An 18,636-nucleotide genomic window follows, 5' to 3' on the forward strand; every position below is an offset into this window, starting at 1 on the left:
GCACTAAGGCAATGCTCAGAGGTCACTGGCAGAAACGAGGGACTTCGTGACTAACTCTGAGAATGAGAGCTACCACTGCTGCCGTGACTCATGACTGACAATGGGCCTCAATACCAAGTAGAGATCTGTGAGACAAAGAATTACCCTGTACTTTTGCTCATCAAGATGAGGGCTGTAGAGGTCTGGTTTCAAAAGGCTGAAGACTAATCACTTTGATTTTCTTATTCCAGAAAGGGAGTAAGATGTAATCAGAGCCAAGATGTAACTCAAGACCTGTTCTCTCTCCACAGAGACACTCCTGAGTGCCCAGTCAACGCCACACTGTTTAGAGGGCTGAAGGTGTCAATTAGAAAGATGGGTAGCCGTGCCCCGTCTGCGTGCAGAGAAACTTTTGCTATAAAGCCCCTGATCAAGTCCCCTTTTCAATCCAGAAGTATTGTGTTTCTCAATAAGTTGCTCTGGTGTGAGAGAGAAGGAATGACTAGGAAGCAGCAAGTGTGAACGTGCTATTTTGTTACCCAGCACATTAGGCTTAGCCTACAACGCCTTCCAGAGCAAGGACTGAAGTTGGCTATGAAGCAGAAAGTTTTGTAGATGCTGTCCCTCAAAAGAAACTAATTAAAGAAAATTCACAGTAGAAACACTAGAAGAAAGTAGATTTTTGTGGGGATAAAAAGAAGGAAAAGAAACACTGTGCGACAGGAAGTGGGTATGTATGGAAAGCAAAACAATACTGAAAAGAACTGAAGCTAAAGAAACTGGAAAAGCAATAGGGACTTCAGGAGGAACAAAGGAGAAAATTCATGACAGATTAACTAAACCTTCTTTCACCTCTCCATCCAAAACAGAGTTCAAGTGTCCAAGACTGAGATAACGCTAGGGCAGGTACCAGCAGAGGCAAGAGAGAAAGAAAGTTTTCCTAGGAATATCATTTTAGTTTTCAAAACAAATAGTAGCGCACAGTGAAGAGAAAGTGCAATCAGAAAGAAAAGCATCTTGTTCCATTAATATATTAGCCATAAAGTGGTGTTTTCCCCATGGACTGTCTTTAAGATCACATGGCTCCTTAAATCTTAGTTTGGGGTTGGTTTATCATAGAAACCAGCCACTAAGACTGGGATGAGGTTTCAACCCTCTCTCCTTCTTATGTAAGAGGATGAATACACTCCAAGGCACATTTGTTGAGTCACTGTCTTCCAGAATCCCTTCAATCCTTTGGGAATCAGTGGTGGACTCAGAAAATCAAATTGAAAGTATTAGGCAACAGAAAAGTAAACCAAAAAAACAACCTTGAAATGTTTAAAAAATCATCATAGTTTTAAAGCTAATTAAAAAGCAGTCATAAACTTTCATTTACAAAGATATGTGTAAAACTCTACAATGACAATAACAGCATTTTAGAAACCTTCTTGACAGAAGCATTTTCATGGAAAATCAGAGACCAGATATCACAATTAACACATGCGTAAGACAGACAAAACATCTTGCCAGCACATATGCTCCATGTTAGAAACTGGACTGTAGCTGAATAATTGAAAACACACAGAATACTTCATGAAAACGCAAGTTTGGAGTAATCCATTGAAAAGCTTGGTAGTGAGGAATGAATACTCAGCTGGTTCCAACAGTTTCTGTGGAAGCAGCTGCATATCAGGTTGTATGCTAACACTATCTTCTGTGTTAAGTGAAAACTTTCCAATCCAACATTATTGCATGAAGAATTCAGTATTTTCAAATATCCTCATTCTGTGTTCTTTTAATGAGATCCCAGAAGTAAGTTTTAAATATCATCTTACCACATTAACTTTATTCTTTGAAATTCTTTTGGGTATTTTCTATTAATTTTCATTAAAATTTATCCTTAACCTGTACATTCTACTTCCCTCCATATTCAGCATGGTCATCACCTCTGCCTGCTCATTTCATTTCCCACTTAAACATTTCTTGAGATCCCATCAGCTTCATACTGCATGAGGGACTTTATGACGCATACAAAAAAGCAAATGAGCAAATATTAAGGTCTGATTTTAACAGATCAAAACTTATTTGACAATGCTTGAAGATTCACATCAACTACCTCTTAAAATAAAAGCCAAGAACAATGGGCAGAAGAAGGAAGAATGGATGCTCTAACAGTCAGCTTCTACTAGTTCATACCCAGCTGATATATAGAAAAATACCTCCACAACTCATAATATAATAAAAATGAAGTTTTAAGAAATAAACATTAATCTAAGCTCAGTTTTACTAGCCAGACATAACAGTACTTACAAGTATTTTTAAAACCGATCCATCTGGACCCTGGTACCATACGCACTAATTCTGGATCACCCTTGTAACAGATGTGGCCTCGATTAGGCCTGGACACAAAGAAAGCCTGACAAAGGGCTTGTGCTGGCTGCTATTTGGGCTTCATATAATCTGTAGTAGAAAAAAAATGTAGCTGATCTGTCAGGAAGGAGGTGTTGTGGACAGCTGATACCAGCTCTGGGATTTAAAACAAACAAACAAAAACTAACACCTGCTAGTTGTAGGTTTCTGGGTGAATTTCTATTGGACCAGTGCTTTCATGGGGCTCTGTTAGTGATCTGACCAAAACTAGCATATTGCCGAACCACAGACAGGCTTTTGAAACCAAAGACTTGCAATAACGCCTTTGTGTACAACATCTGCTCACTGCTGTACCTGTATCAGGTACGAACTAAATGGAGCAGCTGTTAATATCCTTAGAGAGGCATTATCCTCTTCCTTACAGGTACGAGTAACCTGCAATTTTAAAAGAAATCCCTGTCTCCAGACTACTAAGAAAGGTGAATAACATTATAACCAATCAAGAAACTGGGAAAACAGTTCTGAAAACGCCACCTAGTTACAGTCCAGTTTTAAGAGCGTTTTCTTCTAGGCCAAGTTTTTTTTAATTTCATGCACAACCTGGGTACAAACTGACTGCATCACAGGAAAAGTTCTGCACTTGTACCCTGCCTCAATATGAGTAGAAATGTCTGTGGTTTCTAATTATAAGCCCATGGGCCAAGCAAGGGCTGAACGTCTGTAATGGAGTTGGCACAGAAAAATTGGAACTAGCTTCCACTTAGTTATTCAGAGTGCCCTGGTCTGGGTAAACACTAGCACTATCAAACAGTAACGCAGTCCTGACAAGCAACCTTTAAGTTCAGATGAGTTCAGTTTTGTGCCACAAAAACTACGCAATGAATCATTTTCCTAAATCACCCCTGACTCTGTAACACAGACAGGTCACTGGTATGAGGTGCTTGAAGCAACATGGTTTCAAATACTTGCTATCCATCACTGATACAAGAATACAAAATCCAGCTGGGTATGTCAGCAAAGTGAGCTTTTCCTCCCCCTGACGTACGGGCAATTTTCTCAGTAGCTGAAGTGGCTGTTTCCTTTGGCATGACTTCCAAAAGATTTTGTCTCATCAGCAGTGTAAATTTGCTCTAACTGCTGGCTGCTACTTTTCACTATCTTAACTGATTCCTCTTCAATTGCACCTATTGATTGTACAGTAACTGAGTATCTCACAGCAAAGGAAAGCCCTGGATCCCACTCAGCTTTGGGCTCTCTTTAGCCAAGCAGCACCACCTGAACCTGCCCACCTTCCCCTTGAAACAGGGCAGATGCTGTAGCCAAACTTTTTTTTTTTTACTGTAGAACTCAGTTAAGAATAGTGTCTGAAGTCTGATCTTAGGAACATTCCTGCTCTAGTATTAAAATGTGTGTCATTTTTAAGCTTACGAGCACACTGAACATTTTGTAAATTTAGTCTACTCAGTTTCCACTCTGGACAAGCATCCAGAAATACTTCTGCAGAAGCATGCTTTAAAGAGTCAGCAGCTTCATGTGACCTAACAGATGGTGGACAATATGACAGCTAGTCTATTGAGAGAGTGCGTTTCAGCACATATCCCATCTTACTAGACCGAACAATAAAGCATTATGCTCCAGTCTCCCACTGCTGAAACTTCCCTGCTTGTGCACAGCTTCCATCTGTATTCTTCCAAGCTGATATTAAGCAGAACTTGAATATTAACAGACAGATTAGTTAAAGATACAAGATGGATGATACTGGGAAAAAGCAGAAGAATAGAAAGAAACAGAAGAAAAACATTGGTGTAACCATTTGGTATCAGTAGCAGACACATGCTTCTTGTCATAATTTCTTATGAATTTAACATTTACAGGACTTATTATTTCAAAATTGTTTCTTTTGACAGAATATTCACGAAATGCATGAGTTTTCTTTTAGAGAATTGGAATGCTGTGATGGATTTCCCAATAGTAAAAACTAATGTAGTATACTTCAACTGTGGGCTTTAAAGTTTATATCATTTTCTGTAATTTGAAGAACTCAGTTAATGAAGATCATGAATAAATATCAATAGATAAGCCCCCCCCAAAGGGAAGAAACCATAAACACAGGAAGTCCAATGGCTAATAAAATACTACCAACTTTCTAGTAATGTCCTTTTCCCTTTGTCTTTACTGTTAAATAAATTGTACAGTAATTGTAAAATATTTAGTGTTATTTGTACAAATCTTGTTTGTATTTGGTGTCACCAAGCATGTGATAACACAGGCTTGATAAGGTATCAATAAGGATGGATGCCTTACTCCATTTAAGGAGTTTGGATTCTCTCTGCACACCGAGGACAAGAAAAATTACTTACTGCAAACAGAAGCTGGTGAGAAACTGGAAATAAAAACTGCATCCAAAACGTACAGAAGTGAATATTTTGCATCAGGAATCACATCTGGAAAAACATTTTCTGCTAGTGCTTTTCATTTACTTAGGCAAGGCTTAACTGCTATAGATTACAGTGGGGAATAAAGTGAGGGGATTTTGAAAGGCCTTTCCTGAGTTGTGCTGAATGTGTTTGAAAGGCTCTCTCCTGCCTTAGGTGTTTTATCATAAGTTTAACAAAGAGATAGTATATGTTGCCCTCCAAAAGAACAGACACAAAGTGAACATTAGTCCTCTGCTGCCAGTTAATAAAGGTAACACAACAGGATCGAGGGCCAATGAATCTCATTTGAGTAAAATACATTTACATAAAACAGAAGACATTCTAAAATTCACAAGTAAAAATAAAGAGTAGTTGCCAATGGCTGACCAACCATGTCAGTTTGCAGGAATCATGTCATCCTCTATTATATGAAAATTGTCCAAACAGCAAGTATGGGAATTGTTAATGATGGGCCATAATTATCTTTATTTACAACACTGTAACAGGGCTGCAAATAACCCTTCTTTGGGAATAAAGCATATTTTATTTTATTCTTGCAGCTTGTCCCTGACTGCAGTTAGGTAGGTAGTTTATTTTATTACTAATAACCATAACATATAATAATTGATTATACATTTCAGCTACTCTGTTTCACATTTCTATTAGAATGGAGCTCACTTTGCAGTGATTATTATGTACACACAAAACACCTGAGTTGTGGAAAATGTGTGCACTGAATTCAAGTTCACTGAGGAGCAAAACAAAGCCTATGACAAATTCAGAATCTTAAGGTTAAGTAAATTCTGTGACTGTTTTATGTGCTATTTAGGTAGTGGATTAAGATTGATTTTAGCTTTGTTTTATTTTGAGGATTTTGATGCACATGGCACAGAACAACCAAGTAAATGTCACCGATTTTTCCTAACTTGTTACAGGCTGAAAAAATAGAATTTGTATGTAATAAAGCCTTCATTTTGCACACTGTTGGAAAAATCAAGTGTAATGTTGGCAGAGAAATGCTGTTTATATGGACAGATTATATTACTGTGTCTCAGTACACAGTCACTCCATAACAGCAACATAGTGTTGTGATGTCCCACCCACTCTCTCTCCTCTACCATAACATCCTCAATCCCCAATACTCATCTGTTTGTCCTAATCATTCAGCAACATTAAAAACCAAACAAACAATTTTCCAAATTGTATCACAAGGAAAGGAAGCCACTGTTTTACAGCTCTAATTACAATCTAAAAAAAGAGAGTGTTTTGCTATGCGTATGAACTGCTGAACAAAGCTGTGGATCAAGCTGCTGCTAAGTATACTTGCCACATTCAGAGAGATGCTGGCTTTCAAATGGACCTTATATTACATTATCAGTACCTGTCTAAGCAGATATTTTAAATGTTGACCGAGAGTTCAATTTCTCAATCCTCTGTCTTGGGATATGGACTATTCATAACGTCCAGAGGAGCCAGGACTTAGAAGCAATTCTGAAAATTTCAGCAGTAACCAAGCATCTCATGAGCTTGGAGGTATGTCTGCTTCGTATTTTGCAGACAATTGGGAGCTCGCTTTGACTGCAGTCTAAGTTGAACAGTTTACATGAACAGGACAGTACTGAGTCCAAACCACTGTGTGGTATCTCATTTTGGGACGCATTAACTCAAGAAACAAAATCAATTTAGTCACGTTCACACAAATTCTCAGTAACTCAACCATTGGGTCAACAAGCTCACACCTGCTCATAATTCCCAGACAGAAGTCAAAAATACAAAAGGGCATGGGATGAAATGCAGCAGGGAGAATTGCAAAGCAGCATGTGTAAGTGGTAATTCACTAAAAAAGCACCTAAAATGGAAAAACTGAGAAAGATAACTTCACAAAACAAAACAAAAGATTGGAGACTGTGGATCACAAGCTGAACAACACACTATTGCAAAAACTGGGGTGTATACGCAAACATATGGCTTGTAAGAAGCAATTTCTCCTTTCCACTCAGCTGTCTGAAGCAGCTTGGGCAACAAGCTGGAGTCATAGGCGTAGAGATGAGTTAGAAACAGGTTACAGGAGAGTAAGAAGGTGATCTAAATTATCTAGAAAACAGGAAAGGCTAAGTGACTTAGGACAGTGTAGCCTGAAAAGACAGAATGAAGGAAGGACACAGTAAGAGCTATCATTTGCAAAAGGTTGTTTCGAGCAGAAGAGGGTCAGTTTACACAATTGGAGGAACTTCAAAATAGCCAGAGAAACCCTAGGCTGCCTGCAGGTCGTGGAGCCTTTGTCCTTGGAGGGTTTTAATAAATGGTTTGCCAAGCATTTGTCAGATGTGATATAACTGATTCTGCCCAGGCACATGGACTACATGTCAACTCAAGGTCACCTTGTGCTCTGTGATTTTACAGAGGGCAGACAAAACCAGTCTGCAAAACACATCTCAGGCTAAATGTAGCCTCTCAAATCATTTCACTGGAAAAGAATCGGTCATTCATTTACTTGAACGTGCTTTGGAAGATCACTACAACTACCTGTAATGTTCACTCAACCTATTAGGAAAAAAAAAAAACAGAATTAACTCTGGCAAATACTTCAAATGGGTATTTTTTTTTAAATAGTATGATCCTGAAAGACCACAAAAGGTATACCTGACATCTTATAGCTTCAAAGGAAAAACAAACTTTTCCTTTGAGAAAAAACAATGAAAAAGTTACTGCAAAAAATTACTCCACTCTCAAATGGACATAGAATTAAAAATAAAATCTGAAAGAGAATTCAAGCTTACTGCTTCACCAGTTTTTCCAATGTTTCCCTGGTCTCCTTGTTCTCCCTGTTAAATGGAGAAAACAGATAATGCAGTTCATTAGAGAAGTAATTTCTTTCATATGTGTATATTAAAGTTCTTTATTTTCCTAAGAGACTCTTTATTTTCTAAATTACAGCAGCAAATTATAACTTTAAAAAATAAAATTAAGCAACCAGCAAAAAAAAATAAATATTGTCATTGGCTAATTTTAATTTTGTAAAAAGATGTAAATTTTGTCCTAAAGTATTTATAAGTTGCCCATAAAAATGAAAGCTGTGCATTAAGGGCTCACTAAATACATTAAGTCAGCAAATACTGTAAACGAATGATATAATTTTAATCGAAATCTTCTTCTTTGCAAATATAATCAGCTTCATTATTTTACAGTTGTTTCAAGAGTAAAATGTTACCTGTGTACTCTATAACTTTTACTACATTACAAAATATTCTATTAGGAAAATTAACATTTAAATTATATTTTACACAAATGTTTTTTTTTTCCTTCCAGAAATTCTGTACTTGAAACTTGAAGGATTAAATGAATTAATTCTGTTCTTAATAATGCTGCCAGCCGAGTAGCATTTTGCTATGTATTTTACAGGTGAAAGCTGGGTGTATATGTGGCATGAATTATCGGTCTTTGACTATAATCCTGGTGCCCCGATGAACAGTGATTTGGGAACTGTTTGCTCAGATTACAACACAGCATTGAGAAATTTTGCTGCCACAAGATCCTCTTTCAAATTGTAGCACTCCTCCTTTCCCTGCCTCCCCACGTTCTGTCAGCACAGGAACTGCCCTTGGTCCCTTGATGCCCCCCAGGCCAGTACCCTTTAAATCTTTCTGCAGCTACACCTCTATTTAGCAGGTGCTATCTTTTTTCATACATCTCCTAGACATGCATAATTTTCTTTTCCAAAATGAGATCTTGTGAGAAAGCAGAGTTACCAGTATGATATACATTTGTATTATATGGAAGCATATGTAATTCTCATTCTTTCACCAGCACATCACTGTACATTGGACTATATAAGTGTACACAGCTGATACTCCAAACACATGTTCATTTCATAAATAAAAACAGCATTTACCTTTAAACCTTCTGGTCCAGGGTCACCTACATAACCTTTCTGTCCTGGCCTTCCCTAAAATAAATAGAAAGAAATATTAAAAATATTTTAATGTCATCCTCATTTCTGTGTTTACCAGAATACATATATTAAAAAGTGTACAGTTTAGTAAAATTTAATACCTGTGTTCAAAGTCAGCGTATTTATAAACTTAAGTCTGAAAACACTATTAATTATCACAGACCACACTAGCGCAGAAAGCAGAATCTGTATTAACTCTCAGTTAACGCTAAGAAAAAGTCACAATCCAAGAATCAAGCACTTCATATTTCATTTTTAAAACCATATTAAGACGACAAAGAAAAGACAAGGTCATGTTCTGTCCTGGCTAATTCCAGCAGAACAGGGAGTAACAGTAACAGAATTTGATCTCTAGACTTTAGGGACTGGTGTCATAACTGTCCTTCCTCAATGAGACAAAGTCTACTCGAATATCTTTTCCTGTGTTTACCAAATTAATTATTATAAACCTCATTTCTCTCCGCTATCATTTCTCTGCTAGTAGATCTTGGTGTTATGATACTCTGTCAATGACATAACATTACCTGGAAAATAATATAGCAAGACCAATCTGAGCAGAAGGCCATGAATTGAAGAGATCCTTGAGGAATTTTCAAAAATACATCCCTCCCTTTGTTGTGACAGAACCACAAAGGCATAAAAATTGAAATATTTTTCTCCTGAATTTTCAATTAGATGTTTATAGCTTATTATGTCTCACTTTTAAGAGGTTATTTTTATTTCAGGCAACCTTTACTTCCTATACAATCTAAAACATGACCTATACATTTGGTATATGAACAACATAGCCCTGTCTAGACCAACTTTCTCCATCAGCTCTGAGGCAAAAGCCTTGCTCCAAAAGTAAAGGTCCAATAGGCTGGAACTGGCTCTTCAGCAAGCTGTTAATGAAACTGATGAAATGTGACAATTGGAGAAGGAAAATAAACACCACGTTTTAATGATTCAGCATCAAGAAAATGCAGATTTCTGCTAAAAGGAAATTATCAGCCATTAGACCATGTGTTTGTTCCAGCAGACTGAATAATTGCAATCAGACTCTGTAATGAGAGCTTTCCTTTCCATATTGGGTGTCCTGAGACAAAACTGATCAAAGCAGCAGGCACCAAAAAAGTTCCTTCAAAAAAGATGTGATTTTTTGCATTTGGCTCTTTTGCTCTGGCTTCTTTGTGCCTGTTTTTCAGAGCAGAATGTTAGTTTCTGGGCATCTGAGAAATTCTCTATTAATTATTTTAATAATATTAAAATGTTATTATCTTAGTAGGTTTTGTGACTTCTCATATTAATCCTCTTTCTCTCCCATTCTCTCTCTCTGTGATTTCATGCCCGAATGACTTCATTTTGTTCTCCAAGTTCCAACAAGTCTCAGTGCGTTAGGAACAGGCTTTTGTTTTGGAAATGGATTAGCACATGACACAGCCCGGAATGCATGGAGAAGAGACCATGAAGACTGGTTCTGAGAGACTCCGATAAGGCAAGTCATGTCTTTCCAGAGGGCTTAGCAAAGAACAAGCGATGTGCTTCTGCAGGTTCCTACATGCTCTTTTACTACTACACTGCAAAGAATGTGAAGGTCTCTGTGGTGAGCAGGCTGTAACACAGGAATGTTTTAAATGGAATTCCTAGAAAGAAAACTAGTGGCCACTATTAACTACCTAGATGATTTATTTCAGTCAGGTCAGACCTGAATTGCAGTTACAGCTTGTAAAGCTTTCTTAGCTGTACTGCCCCAGTTACATACTAACTTTGAAGGACACATGGCAGATGCAAGTTGGTCAGAGAATGGAACAAGTGGATTTAACTGGTAAAACAATTTGAAATGCACAGATTTGGCTCTCAGCAGGAATGCAATACAATTGTAAATCACACGTGGAGGAAAAACCACTCACAGAAGGTTAGGCTAGGGATGGCTGCTTTTCTACTTGCTAACCCCTAAGAAAGTTACCCTTCCAGGGCAGTGTGATCCCAAAGGAAATGTATTTCCTAAAATATTAACTGAAAGTTCCTTTCAGGAAACAGCAACCACCTGTGCTTCTTCTCACCTCACTTCTCACCTCACTTCTCAATGGGTTGAGTACAGGCTTGGGTATTTTAATATAAACTCTCTCATTATCTCTCCATTCCCAGCTCTCCTCCACAAGCTCCTCACATGCCTTCAGCCCTCAGGAAGAAACAAGCCGCTTTCAGGAAATAGTGCACGGGGGAGTGGGGTATTTCTGAGAGCACTTGCCCCAGCCTTCAGGAGGAACTGCTCATCTAAAGCCTGTAAGATACCAGCTTCTGTTTAACACATCTCACAAATATCAACTTGCAGCTCTTTTTTACGTTTTGGTTTAAAACAATTTCCCCCCTTCAAAAGTATTTTCTGCTCCTGTGATGAACATACAAAAAATGCTTTCACTGACAGCTGACTACAGACAACTACAGTGTTAACATTGGGATAGCTTTTGAGAAAGAGTTGATTATGAGGGAACTTAATAAACACAGACAGTTCTTTAATGTTCAATCTACTGTATTTTCACAGAACAAACGAACGCTAAAAAAACAACATTTTTTGATTTATGAGGATACATTTAAGAGAATGCAAGTATTTGACACTGGAGTAGAATGGGTGGGAAATCCTGTGACCAAATTCAGCTCAAAAATCCCTTTCTAAATTCAAATAGGCTGAACTCTGTGGAACCTGAGACATCCTGAGTAAGCAGGGAAGCATCCTCAGTTTTGACTCCAGCTGTTTGAGACGTATGGGAAATCTTTTCAAACCTGGGACCTGGAGCACAGGTTCATATTCACCTTCTGCTCCAGTAGAGAATGATCTGTTTTGCTGGCAGCATCTGTCAGGTGGGACCCAGAGGTTTTTGGTGTCATGTCCTTTTTTTTTTTTTCCTTAAGTAAATGTTAGGAAGGAGTGGGGAGGATGGCTGGGAGGGGGAAATGAGGAGAAACTGTATTGCTGCCTGCTTGGTGCATGCCTAAACCTGACCTTGGGGCTGAACACTTTAACCTGAAAACTATACAGTAAGGAGATGATGAATTCCAGAAAAACTCGAAATCATCTCCATTACTGTTCAATAGAAAGCTGGAATAGTTTTCATAAAGATAATCAAAGGTTTAAAATATATAATCTACAAGGATACTTTACTGAGTTTAGAGAAAACCAAAGAAAGTGAGGATAACAGCTGCTGAAAGGGGGAGTAAACTACTGATGTCTGTACCTATATGTCTGTAGGACAGGAAATCAGGTTGTATTGAGAAAAACAGGCGAGACTTTTAGACAGAAAGGCCAGACATTAGAAAAAGTGTCAGTAAAACAAGCAGAGCACTGAAGCAGATTGCCAGGGAGAATGAGGAATCCCCGATCCCTGGGGGCTGCAAAAAATAAGTAAGAAACATCTGCCTAGAAAGGCAGAGCTGACAGCTGACGGTGCCTTGGGGCCCCAAGCATGGCTTGAGCAGTTCCTTCAGGTCCCTCTTGGAGACCTCCCCTGCCCCCTTGGATACTTCATTAGTTCACTGAAGACAAACACAACAACACAGCTTTGACTGCATTTACTTTCAAACATGTTTTAAACTTCCTTCAATGAACCTGGAAATTAAGCCTTACGTAAATCAAATGAATGTAATCGCAATCAAGCGAACATAACTTAGAAAGATGGATGCATTCCAGAGTTAACTGATTCAGTCCCATTAAACTATGTATAATGGAACAACTTCATGACCGGGACTCTCTCTCCAACAGGCACGCTGTCTGCGTTACAAACGGGAGGGAAGAAGCAAGGACAAGCAGCGTTCAGGGAGGCAGTGAGGAGAAGCTGGCCTGGAGCTGTGAAACAGCTCAAGCCAACAGAAGCCGTAGAATCCAGGCGAGAACAGATGGGCCCCGGGATGAGGGGAAAACAGGCAGGGCTCCACACCAAGCAAAATTCCCATTTCCCCTACCTCTCATTTCAGGGGGTAATGTTAGCCAAGAAGCTACTCAAAAATGTCTGGAGACAGCAACCCAGGGGCCCACCACGGATCCACACATTCTTCTCTCAGCAGCTCGTAGTGAGAGAGAAACCACGGAGCCGTAAGACACGCCAATGGTGTACACATTTCCCATTGAGAGAAATCAAAACCAAATTAATTCAGGTCAAACTGACCCAAAAGAGATTAAAAATATTTCTGCTTGCTGGGCTACATAGAAAGTTTTCTTCTTGGGTCACTTTGACATCAGCTGATGGTGGCCAGCGCATGCATGGTGATGCAGAGAATGTGATGGTCGGTGTCTGATTGCCCGTGAGTCACCCGCTGCTGCATCATCTTTCCCAGTCGCCACAGCACAACATGGGAGATGCTGTCCAGCCACAAAGCCCTTCCCAAAGAAGAAGATTCAAAGCATGATGCAGCCAAAATAAAAATTTCCATGAGGCTCTTGGCAGAAGCTCAGGCAGATGAAATAATATCGAACTGAGTCACAAAGCGTTTCAAATTTCTGCTCAATTTTTTTCCTGTTTCCTCAGCTAAAAAAAAAGTGTTATTTTAATTTTATTATTCATTTTTACTTATTTCATGTGGCAAATAAGCTTTTTAATGTTATTTCTAACAGAAAGAAAATTCACAGCTTTGACTAGCTAATGAACTGCGAAAATGACAGAGGTATATTCTCTCCAGAACTGGGGAGCAGTAGAAAAGACCTCACTTTTGATTTTTATTTTTTAAATAAGCTTCAAGTCCCCTAGAATGCTTAGATGCTAATAAATATTCCTAATTAACGAAACTGGTGAAGGTAAATTATCTTTTAAAACATATCAGCCCAAACAGCATTGTGAGTTTTCATCTTTAGTGTTCTCAGCAGTCTACCACATCAATTAGAGAATGCTTTCTTAAAGCATCAGTCCTTTATATCGCTCCCTACAAGGTGAGTCTCATGATGGGTTCTTCTCCGATTTCGATATTTCAGTCTATCAGCTGATTCGGGTTTACAGAATAATTTATTCACGAGGTGGCATTTCAACACAGTCACTTCGCAGAGTAAATGTATCTTTTAAACCAGTACTTCTACTAAAAAAAAGTCTTCCATAACAAAATTACTTACTCTTGGGCCAACTCCTCCAATAGGTCCATCTGGTCCTACTTCTCCCTACAAGAAATCAGGACTTCAATAATCTTGATGCAAAGACTAGCTTAAAAAATAAATAAATCTGTAGACAACTGTTTTTACTTATTATGTCACACTACATTTGCTTCATATGTGTACGCATGGGTCTTTGAGTCTGACAGAAGCACTGTAAAAGAGACTAATCTGATTTCACTTAAACTCGTTAGCCAGAAAGCCATGCTGTACGTCACCACCAGAAGTGGCCAGAAAGGCTGTTGAACTATTGATATCTTCCTTCACAGCAGTATCTTCATGATTCTGAGCAAGGGGAGACCCGACAGTGATGGGTCAACCTCTGTCTGCGCAATACGACTACTTGTAGCGACGTTTCACACTTCCTAACTACAAGGACAGTAGGAACATTCTTGCTCTTTTCCTCCACTTGGCTATGGTACAGCCACTAAGTTAGTCAAGCCATTTAGGCAGGGCTTATTCCTGTCTTTTCTTGGGAATGGAGGAAGACTAGAGGGTCAGGCTTGTCAGCTGTATAGTAGAAGAAATGAGACACTGCCTGTGCTGCACAGTGCACTGATATAGCTATGCATGCTAATTAACACCAAAGCACGGATTTGTATCAGTGCCATACCGGGAGCTCATGCTGTTATTTAACAGTTATCTGATCATCCTCAATGTGTAAGAATTTCTCCAGCTTTTGGAGGAAGTGGTATACAATCTTTTCAATTCCAAAAAATACATAGCAAAGGAATTAAGAAACACTATCTGCAGCTTCCTGGCTGCTAACTGAATGGATCATTTTGCCACTGCTAGCTTTTAATCATTCAATATCTGTCATTAAAGTCCTAAGTAGCCTGCTTAATTATGAAGACTAAAGGTCTATTCCCAGACTCGTTGATTAAATAATTTCTAATGTTAACTATTTTTAGCCTAATAGACATGAGTTTTCATTTTTATTGTGATGAATTAAGAATACCTAATAAACTTGTAAGATGAAATGTTGCCTTCCTTCCCCTTCAATTAATAAAGGTCTCAAAGATCATTTAAATCTATCTAAGATACTGTAATTAAATTCATATTTGCTATCTATCTCTACACACACCCCTGCTGTCTGCCTGCTTAACAAAAAGAAGCACGTCAGACTCTGGACCCTTTGAGACTCCACTGAAATCACTTAAATTATGAAATGGATGCATGGCCCTGTAACACCACTAAAGTCTCTCTGCAACACCAGCCAAAATACAAAAAAAAAAAAAGAAATCTTGCATGACAACACCATAAATACCTAACCATTATCGTTTAACCCTCCTCCTCCTCATAACATTTTATTTTAAACAATCTGTTGATCAAATAATTTTTTGTATCTTACCTCAACTCCTTTGGGCCCCTGTGGCCCTGGAGGCCCTCGGTCACCCAGAAGTCCCTGAAAATCCAAACACACACAGTGAGATCTTACATCAACTAACAATCATATCTTCATATAACAATCATATCTTCTCCTCTTAAAAACCTGGACACAAATGCAAAACTGAGTAAGCAGACCTCATTAAATACTATTGTCCATTTCCCTTAGGAAGCCAAGAGAATATGCAGCAGAATTTTTATATCTGCTGGAAAGCTGGGTATCTTACAAACTTCAACTATATTAATTTTTCTGAAATTATTATTTTGACTTTTGAAAATGAAATATTGGAGCTCTCAAATCAACAATTTCTGTTTTTTGAGGACAATGCATGCCATCATATTAAGATCAGAGGCCTATAAGAGTTGTATTGGTCCTGCTTTAATTTAGATAATCTTTAGTATAACATTTGATGACAACATTGCAATGGAAATGAACTAGAAAGCGAATTTAAACTACCACCTCGTCCAAAACTACTTGTGATTTTCAGTCCTTACTTTTCTGTCAGAATTATATTCAGCTTCCCAAAGATGAAGGACCTCGGCCTCTGCCAACTCTGAGTTTTTATGACTGTTTACAGCAATGCTTTCAAAATTTTGTTAAAATGAATTAGCAGCTAGTAGTGTGTAAAAGTTCTCAGTCATCCAAATTACAAAGGTAGTAATTGGGTACAGCACTTGTTGACCAGGCATAGGACTTTTTTTTTTTTAATATCTCTCTGTATCTATGTAAACGTATTATTAATGTTCTTGGAAGCTGGGATTAACAATATCAGATAAAGCAAGAAGAAAGACACTGTAGAGATGATTAGCCTCTGAAGAAAGCGATGGTGGGAAAGTTCCAAGTGTAAGCCTTATTAATTGCTTACTAATGAAGCTGAAGTCTAGACTGAAGGTGCAGGCATTCATCCAGTAACAGTTCACTCAGCACGCAAAGTAAAACAGAACAGAAAATTGAATAGGCCACCTCAAGGTCCATAGGCCGCCATCACTCTAGGAAAGAAGAGGGTGAAGAGCTGTTGTTCGATGTACCACAGAAAACGTGACAGGAAGGCTTTTAGTAGCACATAAGCAATAGTCCTGTGTAGTTAGTCAAGAAATGGTCATTTTATTCTAATAGCAAAGCACATTAGGAGATATGATTTTCAGTACAATGTAGTCGCACCATGAAAATGTTAGCAACACTGCTACTCTTGCGCTGCACTTAACTGGATCTGCAAAAAAGTTCCAGACTGTACAATTGATAATAGGGCTAAACGAAATTTCCACCTCTCCTTTTAGGTTTCAGACAGCAAACAGAATTGAAGGTAGTCATCAGACATGTGCCAAAGTGTCTGGAAAAAATCTGTGGAGTCAGCAAACAGTGTATTCTGTATTTCACATACATAGCTTTGCAGATGATCATCTCTTCCAAAAACAGTGGAACTCCTAATAGCCACTTGTATTTAGCGTGCTGTCCAAACAAACATAAGCGAGCAGGACTGAAGTTCTCAGCTACTTCCATGGTACAAATGCACATTACTGGGGACCCAACAGCTGTGGTCAACATACTCTGTCCTTTCCTCCCATTTTTCTCAGTTACAGAGCATAAATACTTATAATAACATATAAAACCAACTAAATTGTTTCAGAACTTCTCAAGCTTAACTTTTTTTTTTTCCTGTTAAATAAGCACTGGATTAAGATCAAACACCTAAAATACTGCTTCCAAACTGAGTAATGTGCTGTACACCAGATTATGTAATAAATCACTTGAATGTTATTTTAGAGAGGTTAGATTTGCTGATTACTGCACTAATTTAGGGAAAAATTAATAATTCAGAAGCTCTACTGGTATTTAGAGATGGCTGATCATGCTTATAGAGCTTAAACTTTCCAACAAGAAGCTGAATTTCTCCCACACTAACTGCTAAGAAGTAAAGTTTACCCTGCTTTCTTTTTAAAATTAAAAATGGGTATTGCTTCTGAGGAAGCATAAACAAAAACATGCGGAAAAGAGCAGCATAGTGAAAACAGTTTTCTAAAAATAGAAAGATGGATTTTTTTTAAAAAAACTGTACTCAACACAAGACAGCTGGGAATCCTGAAAGACAAACACTTCCAGTGTGCAAACTTTCTCTAATGTTCTAGGAGCAATTTAAGAATTTTTCCAGTTCTTCCATCTCAAATATAAGCCATCAATTCTTCCTGATTAGAACAGGCTGTCTAAGCTTTTTGTCTCTAAGAGCAAATGTGCAAGAGACCACTGAATCCTACTCTGCTATGTAATTTTTTTGTCATTGGAATGCATAATCTTACATAAACATTGTTGGCTACCTTTTTTTTCTGTTGGAATTTGGGTGAAAAACTAATAGATTGCTAAGGTATGTGTTAAATATTGACCCAATTCTATCAAAAACATCTAATTTAACATGTTGGATATAACATGGAAACATACGATCTCAGTTATTGAAGAAGCTGGGTAGCAGAGCAGGGATAAGGTCTCAGAGCATTCATGTATCAACTTGAAGGATTATAACTGATTTGTAATTCAAGAACTGTTGACTCTCTTCTATCTCCTTTAGATTCTGGACACAACCTATCACCAAATTTTTAAGTCTCTTGATATTTCACCATTCTCAGAAACACAAGACCTACTGCTACTGCAGTGGTCTAATAATCGTTCATATAAAGAAGGCTATTATCTTTTCACATACAAAAAAGTTAGTAAAGCAATAAAACAGAATGAAAGTAAAAGTCCGCATCTGTCTCTGGCAATGTATTTTAACTTCTCCCCATTTCTGCATCAAACAATGATTTTTCAGCCTTCCTAGTAGATTCATGTCTGGGTTATTTTGGGAGAAGGCTCTTGACACAGCTGATAGACATGAGATGCAGAAAATGGCTATGGCTCTGGCAACTGGATTATTTGAGATGTTCTCAAAAATGATGAATTTTGTCATGGAATGATTCTACTATTTTCCAGGCAAAATGAAGACTATATCATTAAGCCATTTACAGCTCCCTGTTCTATATTGTCTTAAGCAACCTGCTGCAGAATTTCACAACTATGCTGATGAAAAATCTCATTTCCATCTCTGTTTATTTATGGACAATTCTAATGCTGTTCTTGGAGCAAGCATAGTTCATGTCCATGGTTCTGCATAGTTCTTCTGCCTCCCCACAAATTTTGCCCTCTGCTTCACTTACAAAGCTCAGAAAGGCCCTTCGCTTTGGTAGGATAAATAAACTGTCTCAGAATACAGTAATTCGAGTAACCTTTTCAGCATCTATTCCCATTTGAGTCCTTCTGGAATACAAATGCCTAGAACTCTGTGGGCTACTTAGATAAAGTCTTCTCGTGCTTTGTACAGTAGCATTAACATGACACCTTCCCTCCTGCATTCTAGAATTTCACTCATTTTTAACAGCCTTATAATGCTTTCCTTTCAAGGAGATCT

At 38.1% G+C, this 18,636-nt stretch overlaps 1 protein-coding gene across 4 annotated transcripts in view; it reads right to left on the reverse strand.

Annotated features, from left to right (window-relative positions):
• Positions 1–18,636, reverse strand: part of COL24A1 (collagen type XXIV alpha 1 chain) — a 134,834-nt gene that overhangs the window by 53,753 nt on the left and 62,445 nt on the right. For all 4 annotated transcript variants that reach the window (XR_013954444.1, XM_080602971.1, XM_080602970.1 and 1 more), the window contains exons 21-24: positions 15,165–15,218; positions 13,778–13,822; positions 8,641–8,694; positions 7,529–7,573 (exon numbers count right to left, since the gene is read on the reverse strand). Coding sequence is in view for 3 of the 4 variants with exons in the window: in XM_080602971.1 (XP_080459097.1) it covers positions 7,529–7,573; positions 8,641–8,694; positions 13,778–13,822; positions 15,165–15,218 (198 nt within the window). In the remaining variant the exon portion in view is untranslated. The remainder of the gene's footprint in view (positions 1–7,528; positions 7,574–8,640; positions 8,695–13,777; positions 13,823–15,164; positions 15,219–18,636) is intronic.

Source organism: Anser brachyrhynchus (genome assembly GCF_964034855.1).
Source record: "Anser brachyrhynchus genome assembly, chromosome: 8".
In the NCBI taxonomy this organism is placed as follows: domain Eukaryota; kingdom Metazoa; phylum Chordata; class Aves; order Anseriformes; family Anatidae; genus Anser; species Anser brachyrhynchus.